Source organism: Alternaria metachromatica, assembly GCF_023757995.1.
Source record: "Alternaria metachromatica strain BMP 0045 chromosome Unknown scaffold_3, whole genome shotgun sequence".
In the NCBI taxonomy this organism is placed as follows: domain Eukaryota; kingdom Fungi; phylum Ascomycota; class Dothideomycetes; order Pleosporales; family Pleosporaceae; genus Alternaria; species Alternaria metachromatica.
This window is the reverse complement of record NW_026055494.1, coordinates 1,831,919-1,851,162: the sequence shown is the minus strand read 5'-3', so window position 1 is coordinate 1,851,162 and position 19,244 is coordinate 1,831,919. Positions and strand designations below refer to the sequence as shown.

Below are 19,244 nucleotides of genomic sequence, written 5' to 3'. Positions count from 1 at the left end.
ACGTGTCATCAGGCACATGATTTGATTTCATCTACGAGACATGAGCGCTTTGTCAAGAGCTGTTTTGAGATTTTTACCCCAAAGATACCCAGCACATGTTGTGCATGTACAATAGCCGATAGACTAATTCAACATATCTCTACCACCGCCATGTGTGATTTCAGCTGAGCATTTGATGACGCTAGAGAATGAACTGCATCAGGACAGGGGAAGTAGCTGAGTGGTGACGGACTTCGTGTGGAAGAAACTCCGGAAGGGGATTTGGATAATAAAGTAATAGATAGGTGTATAAGGAAAATCGTGCGGTAATGTGCTGCTACAACAGCGAAGCGCGTGTCTTTCGATCTGTCTTTAGCCAATAGTAAACGCCGTCCCTAGATGCAACCAAGTAATACGCTATGAAAGGAGAGAAAAGAAGATGCCAGTCTGAGGCTCGTTGAAGAAATTATACACTGCGCTCCGGGCTTTCACCCTCGGCGACAACCGCCACACCCAGCCCCCGGTCGGGAGACTGGAGAACGAGTTGCTCATGCCGCCTCGCACGGATGAAGTCCGATACACTTTTGATCAAGATGAACCAGCCAACAATCATCAGACCGTACGCTATCCAGTCACTGCCTGTAATGGCACTCGCTGCGGGTGTCATATCACTGCCCCCTGTGTTTCCACTGCCGACCTTGTCCGGGTCAAAGTCGTGCGCATTCGGGTCGTTTGGAACGCCACCGTCGAATCCTTGTCCGGGGTTATCGTTGCTACCGTTGTTCGGGGAGAGTACGGCGGAGCGGAATCCGAAACCGAACTGCACGAGCGTGATACCGAGACCAGCGCGGGATCCGTTCTTTGCGGCGTGGGTCGTGTGGAGGAGGTAGGTGAGGAGGAATCCGACGAGTTGGAAGGACATGGAGATCATGGCGTTCCAGAGGAAGCTGAAGAGGGAGCCGACGGGGAGGCCTTCGACAAAGACTTCGTCGCCAAAAGTGCCGGGAGCGAGGATGGTGGTTTCCCAGTAGGGTGGTGTCGCGTCTGCGGCAGCCTGTTCGTATGTCTGATGCATGTTAGCGGTGATTCACGCGACTTATCGATAGTCTGATACGTACTGGAGGCTTCTCCTCGGCATCTTCCCCTCTGGTAGGCTTTGCGCTGAGATTTGCCCACACACCACCGTTTCCTCCACCGTACACCCGTCCTGGAGTGGGCGCTTGTGTGTTGAATACTGGCAGTTCAGTCACTCTCCTTTGGATGCCCGGTGGCGCCGCTTCCTCTTCTGTCCTCGGATTTCCCCGCATCAGCCGCTGCCGATCGTCGCGCCCATCGTTATCGTCGTCGTCATCCGAATCCGAGTCGAAGGTATCGGCGAGTGTGCGGTCTTCTTCGTTCGTTATCGGATCCTCGGATAGGAGATGCCGTGATGTGCCGTTTGGTGATGATGCGCGCGAGTGGAAGGAGGGTGGTGGCGAGGCCGGGGGCCACTGCTGGCCGGGTTGCAGCGTCTGGGGAGAGTCTTCTTCGTCTTGGGCGGCTACCTGGATTAACGCATTAGTGCTGTCGTTGCGAAAGCAATATAGGGGTTTCGCGCAGTCGCATGGTGGTCGGGATGGACCGGGGCAACGCACCCTCTCGTAGCCCTGGCTAGGCATGTTGCGCGGATAACCGGATGCGTGACGTGAAGGGGGCGATGGGATATCTGCTATCGGGTGTCGTCAAGGCGGGAGTCGTAGGAATAGGTAAGGCAGCGAGCGTGGACGAGAGAGACGGCGGTTGTAGGAGGGAGGTGCAGGTGGGTGGAGCGTGTCAGGCGGCAGGTGCAGTGGAGGAGGCGTTTCAAATGCAAGTTGCTCGCTTTTGGGCCATGCGACACGGCTGCTGCGCCACGATCCAATAGCGCCTGGACCCTGGTTACCGAAGCATCATCGACTTTGAGACCCGACAAGGTGAAGAACTTCACTTTTTCTCAATTCACACACAACCATGGCGAATACTGTGAGTACACAGCAGTGCATTGCAAAATAGTCAGCTGACATGGTCCAGATAACAAAGCAATACACCCGTCTCCTCGCTCTCTGGCCAAAAGACGCTCTGCGCCCAAATTTACCCTTCACACGCGCAATCGAGCATCATGGCAAACCATTCGGCGTCCAACCCATAACACCTACCCCCGAAGAGGGCGCAAAGCCCCAAGCGCCCGCACCTACAACACCGGCCGCATCTTCGCCGCCTGCGAATCCCAAGCTCGAGCAAGCCCAAGTGAACGCACTATTCTCGTTACTAGAGAACCGATATAGCACAAAGTATGCGCTATCACCGGGTGTACTGAAGCCAACATCTGCGCCGGAGCACTATACCAGACTGATGGAGGAGATCGAGCGGGCGCCTCAGAAGACATGGTGGGAGGCCAAGCTGGATCAGTGGAAGATGAAGATTCGATGGTCTTGAGGAACGAAGTTACGACCCTGTATTATACTGTGAAGAATGTAAATAAGGATAACATGCCATGGACACCCTAACATGCCCTAACTCGCTCTGTCCCGATACGGCAAGGGCGCTTGTCTTTTTATGGTTCACTTTGTTTGCTGCGCGACACTGCGTTCTCACGACCCATCTTCACCTTCACCGAGCCTAGAGACGCTATGAAAATCTGCTCGAGCCATCCTTATTTATCCTGATCTTCGCTCGACTCCCCCTCCAAGACACTGCGACAAAATTGACCACAGCCTCCGATCGACTATCTTCTGCGGCGATGTCGGGACAGATTGAGGAACCGGCGGTCGATTTCAAGTCAGAATATGGGCGAATCCTGCAGACAGACGCCTTCGAGTGACTTCTCCACTTCTCAGAAAGGATGAAATATTAATAGTGCTTAGCCTTTTGGACCTCATCACAGTGGACGTTGGCAAGGAAGGAAGCAAGTTTCCGGTCCATAAAGCTGTGATCAGGAGAAGCTCAAAGTTCTTCGACAACGCCATGAAGAAAGAGTGGGCAGCATCTCGTCTTGATGCGCGCACCGTCACTCTTGTCGACGAAGACCCCGCTATCTTCAAGATCTACCTCCACTGGCTGTACTTCAAGACATTCCCTACTGCCGCTACAAAGAGTACAGGGAGGTTCGACCGTGAGATCTGCATGCTTAGCAACAGCCTCGTCATGGGAGAAATACTCATGGATACAGCCTTCAAGAACGCCGTCTTGATTGTCTTCCGTGACGCCATGCTCAACCAGCCTTTCTACAAGCGACTACGTCCAGGCCCCAGTATAATCAAGACTATATACGATGGAACTCCGGAGGGGTCCCCTGGCAGGCGTTTCATGGTTGATGTGTGGGTTAGAGAAGCGGACGAGAAATGGGCTATTCACATTGACGACATGCCGCTCGCCTTCACGCTGGACTTGTCAAAAGCGTTTATGGCATGTGCGAGGACACCCAATTCAAAGATGACCTCGTGGACAACAAGCATGAAGGACTTCATGGAGACATAGCTCTAGTCATGGTTGGCGGTCTGTGAGAGGGACTTACAAGCGTGGCGTATCGCACACATCGTCACCGCAAAGGTGAATTGTGGAGTCGGAGCAGCTGATGAAGGGATTGGAGATTGCAGAAGTAGTATGCTTCAGGGTGTTCTAGCATTTGCCCCCAAGTAGATGTAATGACATGCAAGCCCGGCTCGCCTGATCTCGGGGGTCTGTCTAACCAGATCTGCGCTAGCCTGTGTTGAGACAAATCCACCTTCCAAGCAACGTCACCCAACTGACCCTCCTGTCTTCTAATTCACTTCGATCGCATCATGGACATAACCCCTGGACGGCTAATTGAGCATCGAGCCTTACCCGCTTTACCCACCGAACTATGGCTCACCATATTCGAGCATGTGGTCACTTACGACACCCACATTTTCAACCAGTCTCTCAAGTATAGAAGAGAACGAACATGTGATCTACAGAGACTGCAATATGTGTGCAAGTCGTGGAAGGTACAACCAATCCCGAATTAACCCACGTTCTTCTTATCTGACCTCTCGCAGGACTTGGTAGAGCCACTTGTCTACCGCCATCTGTCGATCGACGGCAACAACTATCTAGCATCCAACCGCGTCACAGCTTTGGCCCATCTTCTTGACCATCCTATCGACTCCGATGCGCCGAAAGCTTCTTGGGTGCGCTCATTCTGGATCCAAAGAGATGAGGGCGTAAGCCCTACTGAGCCAGCCTTGATGGCGTTGCAAGCTGCATTGCCCACTCTGCTCTCCCGCATGACGAACTTAAGCGAATTGTTTTGTCGTTTTGATCTCCAGCGTCCGCAAATCGCAGCTATTGTACACTCTCACGGCCCACAACTTACAAAGCTGTATATAATCATTGGACGTCGCCTCATCCGTATTCAGGAAGCGCTTTCTCTTTTAAAACATTGCACAGCCCTCAGAGACCTCCACCTGGGGGTTAGAGGCCGGACGCGCGGCTTGGACGATGTTGAATCATCTGAGTTCCCTCATCTGCGCTTGGTCGAGCTGGATGCAGAGTACGCCACTAATGAGCTAATAGGCTGGCTCACACACTCGGCTATGCCCAAGCTTTCAGCTTTTGCAATCCGGAAGCCGCACGATAGCTGGAGGAAATTGAGTAATCTGCCTGCTTTCATGGCAAAGTACGGTGCCGGCTTGAGAATGCTGCAATTTGACGATAGCCAACTGGCCAACATGTCCGAGGTCTTTGATCACACATCCTCTCTGGAAGTATTTGATACTTTCGATGCCACAGGGCCTCTCTGTGATGTCCCTGTATCAGTCACTCAGATTGTGCTTCGTCGGTTTCCAGAGAATATTGGTTACGGAGTTCAAACTCTAGAGTCATTGCTTCAGGTCGTCGGGTCGTTGCCGCCGGACAGGAAGTTACATGCCATTCGCATGTGTTCAATCAACGACGATCTCGAAAGAAAGCCATTTCTCTGGCGAGAGAAGATGAAAGTGGCGGACACGAGAAGGATGGAAACCTGGAAGAGGTTTAGGTATAATGTGAAGAAAATGCTAGACCTGGGCGTTTCACTTCTAGATCAACAGGGTGTTGCTCTCGCAAACGTCCTCATAGAGATGGGGGAGTTTCCAGAAGCGGATAGTGAAGAGGAAAGGGATGAAGAGAACGACGTTTAGGAATACTCGCGGTGTATGAATGATATGTTTCAGCAATCACCCTACATGGCCCGCGTAAAACCCTCACACTCTACATCCCAGTGCGACGGCCATACTGGCCCTTTATACCCATCCCAGCCACCACACATCATCCCCACCGCAAGCAGTAAGCCCGCTGAGCTCGGAAAATACGGCGTAGGCACTCTTGTTCCCCCCTCTGGCATTCCTACTTCATCAAAAGCATTGTTCACGTCAAGCAACTGACTAACAGCGCGTTCCGCATCTCCTCTCCTAGCTTCAGTGATTGCCAGCAACGGGAAATCCCAGCCGTAAGAAAAGGGAAAGTTCCAGGTCTCATGTACTTTGGTGATGGTGTTGTTGAAGATTGTCATGTTCACGCGAGTGTCTGGGGGCAACCAGCCATATATACCCAGAAGTCCTGGATGATCTTCCGTATATTCGGGGGTAGTCCACATATTTGGTATACCCTCATACGTCACATACGCGTTCTCTTCAATGGGGAAAGGCGCTAGGTTGTCTCGTACGTGTACCCAGGACTCCGGAGTAGATTTGTTTTGCCGCGCTTGCCACTTCGACGCTACGTCGAGACCAAAGCGCCAGTACGCTAGCTCGAACGTCGGATTAATCGTCTCGTTGGGATTAGTATTCTCAGAGACTGGATACATGGGCGGCCCAAGATCGTATTGATTCGTTGTGGAATTCCAGAAGGCATAACTGGCCATGAAGTCCGCCACGCCTGTCAGAACCTCATCCCATTTCTCGAGAGTCTTTTCGGTCGGGAAAGATCGGTATTCCATCTCGGCGAAGTACATGGGATGCGGTTGTTGCCAGATGAGTAGGCTGTTGATCTCGCCTGGCGCAGATCGACCGCTTGGGTCACTCATCTTGCCGAGGCGCGCGCCTTCGTATCCTTGCTTTTCAGCCCGTTCGAAGCTGCTGGGTAGAAAGCGCTCATAGACGCCGATACTGCGATCATAGAGGTCCCATTTCTCCCAGAACATCCAATGGGCTAGATGCCAGAAGACCATTTCCAGGTGAAATTTGCCGTACCATCCATTGTTCACCAAGCCAGACTCTTGTGGGGGATCTTTACCAGCCCCGTTGACCGCGAGAAGATACTGAGAAAGGATTGTGCGACGCTGTAGCTCATTCGCAGAGGCATTGTTGGCCGATGGAAGTGACACGAATGCACCAGTCGACCAGTAGTCTGCCCACCAGCTTTGTGACTTTTGCTTGACTGACTCTGCAGTGTAAGAGACATTGGCCACCCAAGGAGCGTATGTAACAGTGAAAGAGAGCGTCTCAGATCTCTGACTGGCGGCTAGGATGTATTTGTGCTCGTTTCTGTGCAGGCGCGAGAGGCGGGCATAACCTTCCCAAGCGATATCGGCCGTATATGTTGTTGCATCTAGTACATGCGTGATTGTCGCACCTTTGTTCCTGTATTCATCCGTCGTGGAATGGTTGGAAGTAGCGTTGAAGAGACCAACAAATGGTGCGTCGAACTTATTTTTCCCAGTCGCATACGGGAAATCGAAGAAAGCGCCCAGTCCTGCAGTCCTCACTAGGCTGGACGATATGTCTACAGCGATAGTGTCCGTTTCCGGACTTGCAACAGTTGTCACCACAACCTTTTCTCCGTTGATAAAGAAAGTGGATTTGATGACACCTTCCCAGAGCTCCAGCACCTGCTCTTTACCAGCAAGTAGGTCTTCGGTGACGTTCCCTCCTGCGATGCCGCCGAACCACAGTCCAACTCTTCCCAAATTAATACGATGTGGGTTCGCAATCATCCATTGACTGATGTCCTTCTGTTCTGGGTTGGGCTGCGCATAGTTGACGAGGCGATCGTGGGTCCACCAGTCAACACCGGTGTAGTCTGATGGAAGCGTTTGATTTGGTGTCGTTGGCAGAGATTGGTTGTGCCATCCCCAGGATGAAAGAGTATTGTGCGGCAGAAAGGTCTGGAGTCCGGTAATGTCTACACCGAACGCGAAGTTTCCGTTGCCAACCTGAACCGGGCTGTATGGGTTCGATTGGCTGAGCTTGATATTATACTGCTGGACAATCGACTTGCGATCGATTTTGCTCTCCACGACAGGCGATGTGAGAGAGAGTAAATATAGAACTTTGGCCCACTTCCCCAGTCGCAGTGGAAACATCATGGCTTCGTGATTCGTTAGCAACGCTTCTACCCGCTCGTCTTTATATAGCTTATGACGGCATCCTCTCCCGCCCTACTTTGATTAAGTCCCCGGTTGATCGTCCCCAGCGGCGGGGTCAACCTTTGATTGCATAGCGTCGGGATAAATACCACCGAACACGATGAGAAACAATCACGTCCTGCTACACATCAGCAATGCGATGAGTGATCAACCGGTGATGTGCGCAACCGAGAATGTGCCCAGGTGGGGCTGTGGACCACCGGCACGTGCACGCGCGTAGCACGCTAGTAGGCTTATCGATAACGATCTTGGGAAGAGCGGAAAAGTTTTGGCAACGTGAAACGCGGGTTCCAATCGCAACAACGAAGATGTCCAACGGAAAGAGCAGCGAACCAAAAGTTGACAGCGCGAAGGACCTCCCCGTGGAACTGAAGAAAGGCAAGAAGAGAAAGAGAGTTCAGCCAGCGAAAGATGGCTGGAGTGGCAAGAAGGGAGCCGGCGTGTTGATCAAGTTCGACCATTCCGATGATGACACCCCCAGTTCTACTGCAGAGCACCCTAAGCCCGTCGCCGAGCCCAAACGAACGGAAAGTGTTGTCGAAACTCCAGTTGCGCGGCAAGCAGAGGCCCACAAGCGCACGAAATTAGATGCACCTCAACCTATCAAACCTCAACCAAACCCCGGACAACAAGCTCGACCAAAGAACCAACAGGCCGACAGACCTCGTACCTCTCAACAAGACTTAAGAGTGCCGTCGCATGTCATTCAGAAGCGTGATGAGTTGCGGCTTGTCCGCAAGTCTCTTCCAATATGGCCTCAAGCGGACATCATCAGAGCAGCTCTGCAAAGAAACAACGTCCTCGTGCTGACCGGAGAGACTGGTTCCGGAAAATCGACACAAGTGCCGCAATTTTTGGCCAATGAGTCCTGGTGTACCGGGTGTATAGCGATCACGCAACCTCGAAGAGTGGCGGCGATCTCCCTGGCACGACGCGTCGCGGATGAGATGGGTAGCTTACTTGGCGACAAAGGCCCTACTGCCAAGGTTGGATACAGCGTTCGTTTCGACACTGCGGCTGGAAAGCACACCAAAGTCAAGTTTCTGACGGAGGGTATGCTGCTTCAAGAGATGCTCAGAGATCCCAACATGTTGCAGTACAGCGCGGTTGTAGTAGATGAGGTCCACGAAAGAAGTGTAAATGTCGACTTGATTCTTGGGTTCTTACGCAACCTGTTATCCGCTAAAGAAGGTAGCGTGGCGAGGAAGCATCCGCTCAAAGTCGTAGTAATGAGTGCTACGGCAGACGTGGAAAGTCTTGTCAAGTTCTTCGGAGACAGTCAGCCTGTGTCGAACACCGAGAAGGCGATCGCGAAACCTACTACGGAAAGTAAAGGAAACGTTTCGACATGCTTTGTAGAGGGGCGACAATACCCCGTCAAAACAGTATACTTGCCGCAACCAACACAGGACTGGGTCGAAGCAGCTCTCAAGCTCGTCTTCCAAATACATTACAAGGAGCCTCTGCCAGGCGACATACTGGTCTTTCTTACAGGTCAAGATACTATCGAGGGACTCGAAAAGCTCATCAACGACTATGCTGAAAATATGGACGACGACATCCCTAAACTTCTTGCGCTACCTCTTTTCGCCGCCCTTCCACAACACGCCCAACAGCGCATCTTCCAGCCAACGCCCTATCGCACGCGCCGCGTCATCCTCGCAACAAACATCGCCGAAACATCAGTCACTGTCCCTGGCGTCCGCTTTGTGATTGACTGCGGAAAATCGAAGATAAAGCAATTTCGCAGTCGCCTAGGTCTCGAATCGCTGCTTGTGAAGCCAATCTCCAAGTCTGCAGCTATCCAACGCAAAGGTCGAGCTGGTCGTGAAGCACCTGGCCAGTGTTATCGGTTGTATACTGAAAACGGTTACGAAACTATGGAAGAACGTACCACGCCCGAGATTCTGCGTTGCGACCTCAGTCAGGCTATTCTGACAATGAAGGCGCGAGGTGTCGATGACGTACTCGGCTTTCCATTCCTTGATCGGCCACCACGAGAAGCTCTAGAGAAGGCTCTTCTGCAACTACTGCACTTGCAAGCGTTGACAGACACCGGTGAAATCAGCGACATTGGTCTCAAGATTGCCAAGTTCCCGCTCACGCCCACGCTAGGCCGAGTGCTAGTCGAAGCAGCAAAGCCAGAGCGCGACTGCCTACTCGACGTGATCGATATCATATCCGCACTCAGCGTCGAAGAGGTCTTCCTGAATCTTGTCACCGAAGAGCGCAAGGAAGAGGCAGAGGAAGTCCGGCGTGAGCTATATCGTCGAGAAGGCGATCACCTCACACTTCTCATTACTGTTCAGAGATACGCCGCCGAACTGAAGTCACAGCGTCGCGCTTGGTGTGACAAGCACTACGTATCCCACCGCGCAATGGAGAATGTAATGAACATCAGGAAACAACTGAGGGAACAGTGTAGACAGCAGAAGCTGCTTTCGGCTGACGACGAAGAGTCCGATAATGCACCTTCGGAAGCTAGGAGTCAAGCCATATTGGCATGCATGCTGCGCGGCTTCATCTCCAATACAGCGAGATTGATGCCAGATGGTAGCTACAAGACGATGATCGGTAACCAAACGGTAGCGATTCATCCCAGCTCAGTGCTGTTTGGAAAGAAGTTGGAGGCTATCGTGTTTAACGAGTTTGTATTTACTGGCAAGGCGTGGGCGAAGCGTGTCAGTTCAGTCCAGCTAGACTGGGTGTCTGAAGTAGTTGAAGCCATCATGTAAATTAGGCGATAGCGTTTTTATTTCTTCAACTAGACTTTTGTTCTTGAGCAATATATGTACATGCCAAGCTTCAACTTCCGCAAGCTCGTCTCTGGTACTATCTTCTCCTCCCCACTCCAGCGCCTTCCTTATCCGCCAGACTAACGACCTCACCGATGCCCGCTGCCTCCTGTTCATCTTCAAGCGCACGAATCTCCTCCCTGCAATCCCACCACTTCTCCTCTGCCCTCTCGAATGCCATCTTCTTGACTTCTTTCGGACTCTTCTCTGCGGTCTTTCCCTTCCTATCCAACTCTTCCAGGATGATGTTCTGCCACTGCTCTGAAGTGCGCGCGTAAAAGTCGCGCAAGGATTCGAAGGGACGGGGATGTGGAAGCGTGTCGGTGAGCGCGGATATCTCTTCCTGAGGACCAAGGTCTTCGGAGTGAATGGGTGCAACGGCAGGGGATTCTGTGACACTCGTGGGTGCTGTCGATACAGACTTGTCGTCATCCTCACCTTCTTCATCGTCCTCAGAGTCTTCCTCGTCTTCTTCGTCCGAGTCGGCTTCATCCTCACTGCCTTGCCAGTCTTCGAGCTCGCGCTTGAAGATTTCGGTGACACCATCCAGATGGTTGAGATTGACAGACCAGAGTTCGTCAAAGGTAAACTCGCGGTCGCCTTTCTCGTAGGTACCACCGTAGATATAGAGTGTATCAGCTTGAACCGTAAGTGCGGCGTTGAAACGTGGATGTGGGAACTCGAATATCTTCGGCTTCTCTGGACGTGCCTCTTCCTCTTCTTCCTCTTCCTTCGCTTTCTTCGCTTCGTCGTCAGAATCCGCATCTGTAACTACACCGGCTTTCATTTCGAGAACCTTGAGATTAGCTAACAGCTCTTCTTCTGCGGCCTTGCCACGATCCCGTCGGCTGATGTTCGCTTGCTGTGCAGCCTTTTTGTTTGCGTTCAGCTTCGGCCGACGTAGAGTGAGTGGCATATATCGGTTGCGCTCGACATTCCAGATGAACAGCTGATTGAAGAACTCAGAGTCAATGCCCTCTTCACTCTCTTCTACATCATGCACACCACCGAAAAGAACACCGCGACCCTTGTGGTAAGCCATTGTCGCACCTGCACGTGGTGGGTTTGGCGCATTCGCGGGCTTCTTACGCTTCTCCCAAGACACAGTTGGAAGGGTAGTGGATGGTTGATCAGCAGGTGGTGGTGTGATACGTATGAACCAGGTGTCGTCGTGAACCTTAGGCTTTAGCACCATGCGCGATGCCGGACCGCCACTGCTGCTCTTCTTGCCCTTGCCTTGTTGCTGTTGCTTGCCACCAGCTTGCGTCTTGACACGAGAGTAACCGCCATAGATGACTGCGCCTTGCTCGTGCGGCAACAAACTGAAACTCGATCGTGCATCTGGTACTGCGCGAGCTGCTTGCAGTTTTGGCGTGTGCCATGAGAAGTTGACGCAGTCGTAGATCCAAAGATCATTCAAGTATTTGGTAGTCGCAGACGTATCCTGGAAACCTCCAAATAAGATGATGTACTGTTTGAAGCCAACCATGCGATGTCCACTCCGTGCTGGTGGGGCAGCGGTCTTGCTCTTTCCCTCCATGCGCGTCCATTCTCGAGAGACCGGATCGAGCTTCCAGAAGTCGTTGTAGTGATAGAAGGTCCCTTGCTTCGGAGAGCTGAACTCTCCACCAAACAGGTAGATTTCTTTCGTGTTGGCAGCGCGACACCAAGCGTGTCCAGATCGAGGAAGTGGTGAGTTCGGACTTGTGACCTGCTTCCAAGAATCCTGCTTGACGTTGTAAATCATGAGATCGTTGAAGAACTTGGCGGTGGCTCCGTTGAAGTATTCGCCTCCGAACAAGAAGATCTCATTCTCGTTCGCTGGATTGGCGAGGAGGGTGCTCGAAGTTCGGGCAGACGGCGGCTCAGCGGGTATTTCGGTGATAGCATGGTGTTGTTCCTGCTCTTTTGCATATTGGGCTAAGATATCATCCAGGTCAACATCTTCCGCATCAGAGTCGACTTCCTGTGTTTTGGATGCAACCTTTTTGTCTTTCTTGCCTGCCTTCTTCTCTTGCTTAGCAGCCTTTGCAGCCTTAGCTGCTGCTTTGCCTCCCGCTGCCGCCTTCTTCTTATCTTTAGCCATGTTTCAGATTCGAAAACGAGACGACGCAGTTGTGTAGAGGCAGTGTGGTGACTACTCGGTCTGCGGTGGAAAGTTCTCCGCGTTTGCCCCTCAGTTGTAAATTTTCCCAGCGCCGACGTTGATGATACACCACCTTGTTCCTAGTGATGCGAATGACGGGTCGACCAAGGCTAGAGTGTTTGAATCTTAATTATTGTAACGATTAAGCGCAAACTTACGGTTGCGGGTTGTCGCGCGCAGCGCCTTCAATATCGCCAATCCTTCGGAGCAGGCACTACGGAGTTGGGGCCTTATCGATAAGACCGTATACATTCACTCCCCACCTTGCACCCGACACTTGTTCAACTACAAACATGATACAAGCAGCAAAGATCCTCGAGCAGAGAAGTCACTTGGTGCCTGGTAATTACGTTGTTTCTGTTTCATCTACAACGACTCATGGCTAATTACAGATAGGCAAGCTCCGGATAACGGAGCACTTCTTCCAGGTACCCAGAGATTACTGTATGCAGTCCTCTCATTCATTAGACAACAGATGAATCTGAAACTTATGGCCTTGAATAAGGCAACTGATCCGAAAATTGAGCGATGACAAAGATTGTGCTGACAGTTCCATCTCGAAGCGAACCCTTCAGCAGGAACAATCCAACTCTTCGCTCGCTCGGCTCTGAAAGCCGAGAAGCCTGCAGACTACACACCCACTTCACACCTCGATCGCGCGAAAACTCAACTCCCATGGCTCGTCTACTTACAGGGCGGCCCGGGCTTCGAATGTCGTAGTCCCGAGAAGGTATCCTGGACTCAGACCATTCTCGAAAAAGGCTACCAAGTGCTCATGCTGGATCAACGTGGCACTGGACTCTCAACTGCCATCAGCCAGTCAAGTCTACAATTGAGAGGCGATGAGAAGGTACAAGCAGAGTATATGAAGAGTTTCAGGGCTGATAGTATCGTCAAAGACTGTGAGGCTGTAAGGAAAGCCCTGACAGAAGACTATCCTGAAGAGAAGAAGAAATGGAGTATCATGGGTCAGAGCTTCGGCGGCTTCTGCTGCTTGAACTATCTGTCTTTCTTCCCTGAAGGAGTCAAAGAGGCGTTCCTGTTCGGCGGCCTGCCACCTCTCAGAGACGGGCCTGATGAAGTTTACGAGCGGCTTTATGCGCGTGTCAAGAGCAGAAATGAGGGATACTACGCGAAGTATCCTGAAGATGTCGACCGCGTCAAACGCATTGTCAAGCTTCTCTCACGTTTCGGAGATACTACGGTGCGCGTACAAGGCGGCGAAGGCCATCTCTCTGCACGTCGCTTTCTACAACTGGGAATCTACTTTGGCAAGCACGGAGGCTTCGATGACGTCCACGAGTTTGTGCTTCGCGCCGATACCGATTTGACCCAGTTCGGACATCTTACACGACCTACTGTACTCGCATTGGAGGCTGCGCAGAGCTGGGACTCTAACGTCATCTATGCTCTCCTCCATGAACCCATCTACTGTCAAGGCCAGGCCTCGAATTGGTCGGCGGAGCGCCTACTCCCGAAATATCCTGAGTTCTCACTCTCGCGCGTAGATGGAGATGAGCCTGTCTACTTCACAGGCGAGATGATCTACCCTTTCATGTTCGATGTTTACCCGGAGCTCGCTAAGCTCAAGACTGTTGGTAACCTCTTAGCTGAAGAGAAAGATTGGCCGCAACTGTACGACAAAGAGCAGTTGAGAAAGAACGAGATACCGGCCTATGCTGCAGTCTACATGGACGACATGTACGTTGACCTCGACCTGAGTATGGAGACGGCGAATACCATCAAAGGCTGCAAGACTTTCATCACGAACACAATGTATCACAACGGGATTGGTGCCAAGACAGACGAAGTGCTGAAGCAGATCTTTGCTCTGAGAGATGATGTCATCGATTAGACACGAGGCTTTGTCGAGCATCGAGACTTGTCGACGGGAGTATAACCTGGGGAACATGTCTCAATTTCATTGTTTCATAATCTGCTGCGCTTGCTCCAATTGCGCCTCTAAGTCAATGTCCCAGATCCATCGCATTCTATGCTTATAGCTTTCCTCAATTTTGTCAAGGTCGTCCCCGAACAGTTCGAATTCATACATTTGACCAGCTTCGTGGCTTGTTTTCACGATCTTCTGCGTCCTCTCTCGTCTGACTTGATCGAAGGCGCTGAATGCTCGCTGCAAACCATTGACGTCGTTCGCATCCTTGACCAGATTGGCGAGGATGTAAGAGTCTTCTATACACTGGCCGGCACCAGCCCCTTGGTGAGGCGTGGTCGCGTGCGCTGCATCTCCAAGCAAGCAAACGCGGCCCTTGGTGTATGTGTCGCAGGGTGGATGCTCGAACAGCGCCCAGATGTCTGGCTTCTGCATTGCCTTGACAATCTTCGTGACATGTGGGCCCCAGCCTTGGAAGTCGTCTTCCATATCCTGTTTCGATGTGGCCACAACCCACTTCTCGTCTTCCCAGGTATCGCGAGAACTAAATGCAACCACTGTGGCTGTTAGCATGACATCACTTTAGACGATGACTAGTCTTACCGTTCATCGTTTTGCCATGCGCAATTGGAAAGGTGAGCAAGTGGCCATGGTATCCAAGATACATCTGGCTGTTCCGCGCTGCATCATCACCCAGCAGGTCCACAGCTTCATCCATAGGTATCAGCCCTCGATAGGCGTACTTTCCAGAGAATACAGCCTTAGAAGCAGGATTATCTCTCCCAACTAGCCACTTTCGCGTTAAAGACTTGATGCCATCGCATCCAATTATAGCGCTGTGTTGTGCGGTGGAACCGTCAGCGAACGTGAGCACCACATCTCCAGAGCCATCTTGAGCCTCGCCCAGCTCTACAAGTCTCTTATCGAATTTGGCAACACCGTCAGGTACCTCTTTGACAAGTTCGTCAAGGAAGTGAGCTCTGTACACGCCGCCGCGCCCTCCGCCCGAGTGCATAGGCACATCGAACAGGGCATCGCCGACCTTCTTGCCTTCCCTCACATAGCCTTCCTTGTCCTCTTTCCTAGCATCACCCACCCGTATCGTGAACCATGAGTCGGACTTGGAATTGTCCGCATTGCCCGTCTTGCATTTCAAGAAAGCCTGATATATCTTGGGAGACAGGAGCTCCATGGCACGGCCAGCATTAGGTCCGAACGCGACCCCAGCACCAATTTCGCCAAAGTGTGGTGCGGCTTCGTAAATCGTAAGCGGGATATCGTACTGGAGGAGGCCTATTGCGAGGCAGAGGCCGGATATCCCACCGCCTACTACGGCGATCGAGTAAGATTTCGAAGAGGAGCCCGTGGAAGCCATTGCGATGTCCCGAGTGTATAGGCGTGCAGTTGAGGGAACTATCTTTCAGTGTGCTGTTAGCTTGATATCAACGACGCGACTGCATCGTGCAATGGAAAGAGAACTTGACGCTTGCCAATCACCGCTATGCGCACTTACCTTGGTTCTGATCCGAAAGTCACACCGACCTCGGGACGATGAGAGACGACAGCTCACTCAACGTCATTGACTGCGGACTTATGCAATAGCCCTGCAGCACCCAAATAACAAATCATCCACTTGCTAACACGCGACGGCATACGCGTCATATTAGCAAGTGCACTACCCGATACCGAGCGCGTTGCAGAACACCCCATCCGAGAGAGCAAGCCTCTGGTGGCGATAGGCGACGCGCTGCTATGTGGGGTCTGGAAGGTAAACATGTGGGGTAAGCATTCGGGAACAAAGTCGGCGGTTGAGGCATCGCGCGACGGCCTCAGGGATTCTGGCTGGCGCTAGACCATTTGGAAGACCAAGATGCCGCTTCGACCTAACCGAGTGCCGAACACGACCTGGCCACGATGCCTTCTGAAAGCGCGATCTGCAATGGGCGTGCATCCCTGACCCATCTGGAATTTCCGATAATCGTAAGTTGCTGTTCGCGTGTGTGTGAAGCCCTTCCTAGGCAGGTGTAAACGTGACCTTCGTCCTAGCCTCTATGCCGTCATCAGGTCGCTCTTTTGTACATCATCATTACAGGCAATACCCTTCTCGACCCACTGACACAAAAACACCCGCTGCAGGTACTAACGTCGTAATAGTTCATCCTCAACACTGCCTGGTTTATTGCGTTTAGTACCTCTAATTCCCGCTAAGTCCGATCATCGATGCCGCCCACATCCTACGCTGCTCCACAGCCTCCGAGTGAAGAGGGGGAGAAGCCAGTCACAGTCTTAGTTACGGGTTTTGGAGTAAGTTTTAATCTCTTTCCTGTGCCGATAATCAATTCAAGGCCCCCCAATCATGTCTAAGTGAGACCTGGATCAACTTTCTCACATTCCGGTGTTCCAGAGCATGCCTTGATCTGCCTCATCGACATGTTTCCAGCCAGACGGTTGGGTGGATTCAAGAAAATGACTAACGTAAACCTAGCCCTTTCTAGAGAAGTTCCCAAAGAACTCTTCTTGGGAGATTGCGTCTACACTTCCGGCCCTGATACCAAAGTCACCCAAGAACCAAACGCCGATAAACATACACGTTCACTACGAGCCTATACGCGTGGCATACAATAATGTCGTCAATCTCGTTCCCGAGCTCCTTCCACCAGCCAACCCTCTCTACCCTCCTCCAGATGTCGTGCTGCACATCGGCCTAGCAGCTGGACGGAAATACTTCGCCATCGAGCAAGGGTCTCAAGGGCGTGGATATGGGAAGATTCCTGACGTAGATGGCCAACGGTTCGACGATTCTGAAATGGAAAAGCACTTTCCATCTTCAAAGTATCCGCCCAAGCTGAACACTAGCTTTGATACATCCGAGGTCCTTGCACACTGGAAAGCCAATCTGGGGTACACATCTGTTGATGGCACTACGACCGACGAAGGATGCCCCGACGTACGGATTAGTAACGATGCTGGAAACTTCTTGTGTGGCTTCATCTACTACAACAGCCTAGCGCACTACTTCGGTATCAAGCAAGACGAGAGGCCTGTCGTGTTCCTCCACGTACCCGATCTAAGTGATAGTGCGGACAAGCTGAGAGAAGGATGGGAAGCTACAGTCGCACTAATTAAGGCATTGGTCCAAAGTAGACGGAAAGCGGGTGGCAGGGTCGTTGACGGAGATAAGAAGAATGAAAAACGGGAGAATGGCACCGAAGGAACGCACACGGATAACAACTTTGCATAGAAGGATCAGAGAAAGGCGCAAGGAGTGGTGGTTCTCATGCAAGCATGCCACTGCCAACCCGGATTGGTTAGAGCAGAACGCCCTTTTGAGCCCCGCAATATTCTTGGCCGTAAGCATGGGGATTCATCAATTGGTTAGACATCATCTATATCTCGCTTCTAATCGACTGTTACGCCCGTAAGGGGTTCCTCGGGTGGATGGCTATGTGAGTCACAGGAAACTGAGTAATGTTTCCGATAAGCCTTGTCTTGACCAACGCGTGTTGAAGTGATATATACGATACTGAGGATGTTGCAAACATGCTTCCATACCTACACCGACAGCGCTCTCCACAATCTGCCCATCAATACTCCAAAAGACAGCTGTAATCTTAGTTAGCTCACCATGAGACCTGTCAACAATATGTCTTCCGCAACACCATTTACCCAGCCAGCTACACACATCCTGTCCCTTGCAAACTACACAAACCACCATCTCGTTCCCCTCGCTCCCAAACCCCTTACCCCACTTCCGCCCTCCTCTCTCCGCCTCCGTACCAAAATCCTCAGCCTTACAACAAACAACCTCTCCTACGCACGCATAGGTCACCTAATGGGTTGGTACGACACATATCCGCTTCCTTCTACAATACCACCACCGTACAAAGACCCTACCAAATACGGTCGCGTGGCCGCATGGGGCTACGCTGAGATACTAGAAAGCACGGTCGAAGGAATCAGCAAAGGGATGAGCGTATACGGGTATCTACCGAGCAGTACCGAGTGGGAGGACGTGACTGTAGAAAGAGCTAGAGATGCACGAGATGGAAGTGTGATTCAGGATCAGATTGTTGTAGTAGATGCGCATAGACAGCATTTGTGGAAGCTGTATAACCGGTATCGTGTTTGCGGTCCACTTCCACAATCCGCTGGCGAGATGGAGGAAAGAGATCAATTGGGTTGGGTAGCGTTGATGATGGGCCCGTTTACTGTTGGCCACAACCTTTGCCACTATATCTTTGCCTGGCAGGGAGACGAAGAGGAAAGCCAAAAGAGGAGAATGCATCCCACGGGAAACGGGGAGTGGAGCGCTGATGACGCCGATCTGGGAGGTGCTACGGTTGTCTTGTTGAATGCGAGTGGAAAAACAGCTTCTTGCTTTGCGTATGCGCTCCGAAACTGTCGGCCCGTTGATCATCAACCTAATCGCATCATCGGAGTTGGTTCGAAAGCCTCTATCGACGCGATCAAGAAAACGGGGTGGTACGACACCGTCGTTCTCTACGACGACTTCGACGACACGGTCAATCAAATCAAGATTTCTGGTACATCACGTACCCTACTCTTCGACTTCGGCGCTCGCCCCGGAGCAAACGGAAATTGGCGGTCTGCGCTGTCTTCTTTAGCACCCAATATTCCTTTCACGCTGGTGACAGTCGGTGGTGAAGTCGCGCCTCAAGACCCAGAAAAAGCAGCGCAACGCCTCGCCGACAGAGCTTCGTTGAACATAGTCAATGCAAGCTTGTTGCAAGAAAAGGGCATTGAGGTGGCTGTAGAACAATACTTCAAGGATTTGTATACGACTTTTGAGGCATTCTGGGCGCGGGCCAGAGACTTGGGAATGCTAAAGTTGAAGTGGGGTGAGGGGCTGGACGACTGGGATCGAGGCTGGGAGTTGTTGTGTAAGGACGAGGTCAGAGCTGACGTAGGTCTGGTATACAGCATCTAGGTACTCTCCGTCTGTCAACCGAAGGTTTGTTCAAGAGAAAGGCGTAACAGATCATGGCTTTGGGGATCGAAAGTTCGGACGCGAATGCATGCTGTATGTAT

General features: G+C 51.9%; 9 protein-coding genes across 9 annotated transcripts; 5 read left to right on the top strand and 4 right to left on the bottom strand.

Moving 5' to 3' along the window:
* Window positions 1-445: 445 nt before the first annotated feature.
* J4E83_002256 (uncharacterized protein) lies at window positions 446-1,637 on the bottom strand (the record flags this gene model as incomplete). The annotated part of the gene is made up of 3 exons (XM_049329206.1): window positions 446-1,045; window positions 1,098-1,523; window positions 1,614-1,637. The coding sequence occupies 3 exons, from the start codon at window positions 1,635-1,637 to the stop codon at window positions 446-448; spliced, it is 1,050 nt and encodes a 349-aa protein (XP_049192178.1).
* A 331-nt stretch (window positions 1,638-1,968) lies between these two features.
* On the top strand, window positions 1,969-2,433 carry J4E83_002255 (uncharacterized protein; the record flags this gene model as incomplete). The annotated part of the gene is made up of 2 exons (XM_049329205.1): window positions 1,969-1,980; window positions 2,029-2,433. 2 exons carry the CDS (start codon window positions 1,969-1,971, stop codon window positions 2,431-2,433), a joined length of 417 nt encoding a protein of 138 aa, XP_049192177.1.
* A 528-nt stretch (window positions 2,434-2,961) lies between these two features.
* J4E83_002254 (uncharacterized protein) lies at window positions 2,962-3,474 on the top strand (the record flags this gene model as incomplete). Its single annotated transcript, XM_049329204.1, has 1 exon — window positions 2,962-3,474. The coding sequence occupies one exon, from the start codon at window positions 2,962-2,964 to the stop codon at window positions 3,472-3,474; it is 513 nt and encodes a 170-aa protein (XP_049192176.1).
* Window positions 3,475-5,179: 1,705 nt separating this feature from the next.
* On the bottom strand, window positions 5,180-7,303 carry J4E83_002253 (uncharacterized protein; the record flags this gene model as incomplete). Its single annotated transcript, XM_049329203.1, has 1 exon — window positions 5,180-7,303. One exon carries the CDS (start codon window positions 7,301-7,303, stop codon window positions 5,180-5,182), a length of 2,124 nt encoding a protein of 707 aa, XP_049192175.1.
* Window positions 7,304-7,671: 368 nt separating this feature from the next.
* Window positions 7,672-10,098, top strand: J4E83_002252 (uncharacterized protein; the record flags this gene model as incomplete). Its single annotated transcript, XM_049329202.1, has 1 exon — window positions 7,672-10,098. The coding sequence occupies one exon, from the start codon at window positions 7,672-7,674 to the stop codon at window positions 10,096-10,098; it is 2,427 nt and encodes an 808-aa protein (XP_049192174.1).
* Window positions 10,099-10,195: 97 nt separating this feature from the next.
* On the bottom strand, window positions 10,196-12,244 carry J4E83_002251 (uncharacterized protein; the record flags this gene model as incomplete). Its single annotated transcript, XM_049329201.1, has 1 exon — window positions 10,196-12,244. One exon carries the CDS (start codon window positions 12,242-12,244, stop codon window positions 10,196-10,198), a length of 2,049 nt encoding a protein of 682 aa, XP_049192173.1.
* A 353-nt stretch (window positions 12,245-12,597) lies between these two features.
* J4E83_002250 (uncharacterized protein) lies at window positions 12,598-14,159 on the top strand (the record flags this gene model as incomplete). Its single annotated transcript, XM_049329200.1, has 3 exons — window positions 12,598-12,646; window positions 12,701-12,748; window positions 12,868-14,159. 3 exons carry the CDS (start codon window positions 12,598-12,600, stop codon window positions 14,157-14,159), a joined length of 1,389 nt encoding a protein of 462 aa, XP_049192172.1.
* A 66-nt stretch (window positions 14,160-14,225) lies between these two features.
* On the bottom strand, window positions 14,226-15,570 carry J4E83_002249 (uncharacterized protein; the record flags this gene model as incomplete). Its single annotated transcript, XM_049329199.1, has 2 exons — window positions 14,226-14,752; window positions 14,799-15,570. The coding sequence occupies 2 exons, from the start codon at window positions 15,568-15,570 to the stop codon at window positions 14,226-14,228; spliced, it is 1,299 nt and encodes a 432-aa protein (XP_049192171.1).
* Window positions 15,571-16,415: 845 nt separating this feature from the next.
* J4E83_002248 (uncharacterized protein) lies at window positions 16,416-17,436 on the top strand (the record flags this gene model as incomplete). The annotated part of the gene is made up of 2 exons (XM_049329198.1): window positions 16,416-16,499; window positions 16,681-17,436. The coding sequence occupies 2 exons, from the start codon at window positions 16,416-16,418 to the stop codon at window positions 17,434-17,436; spliced, it is 840 nt and encodes a 279-aa protein (XP_049192170.1).
* Between the last annotated feature and the right edge of the window lie 1,808 nt (window positions 17,437-19,244).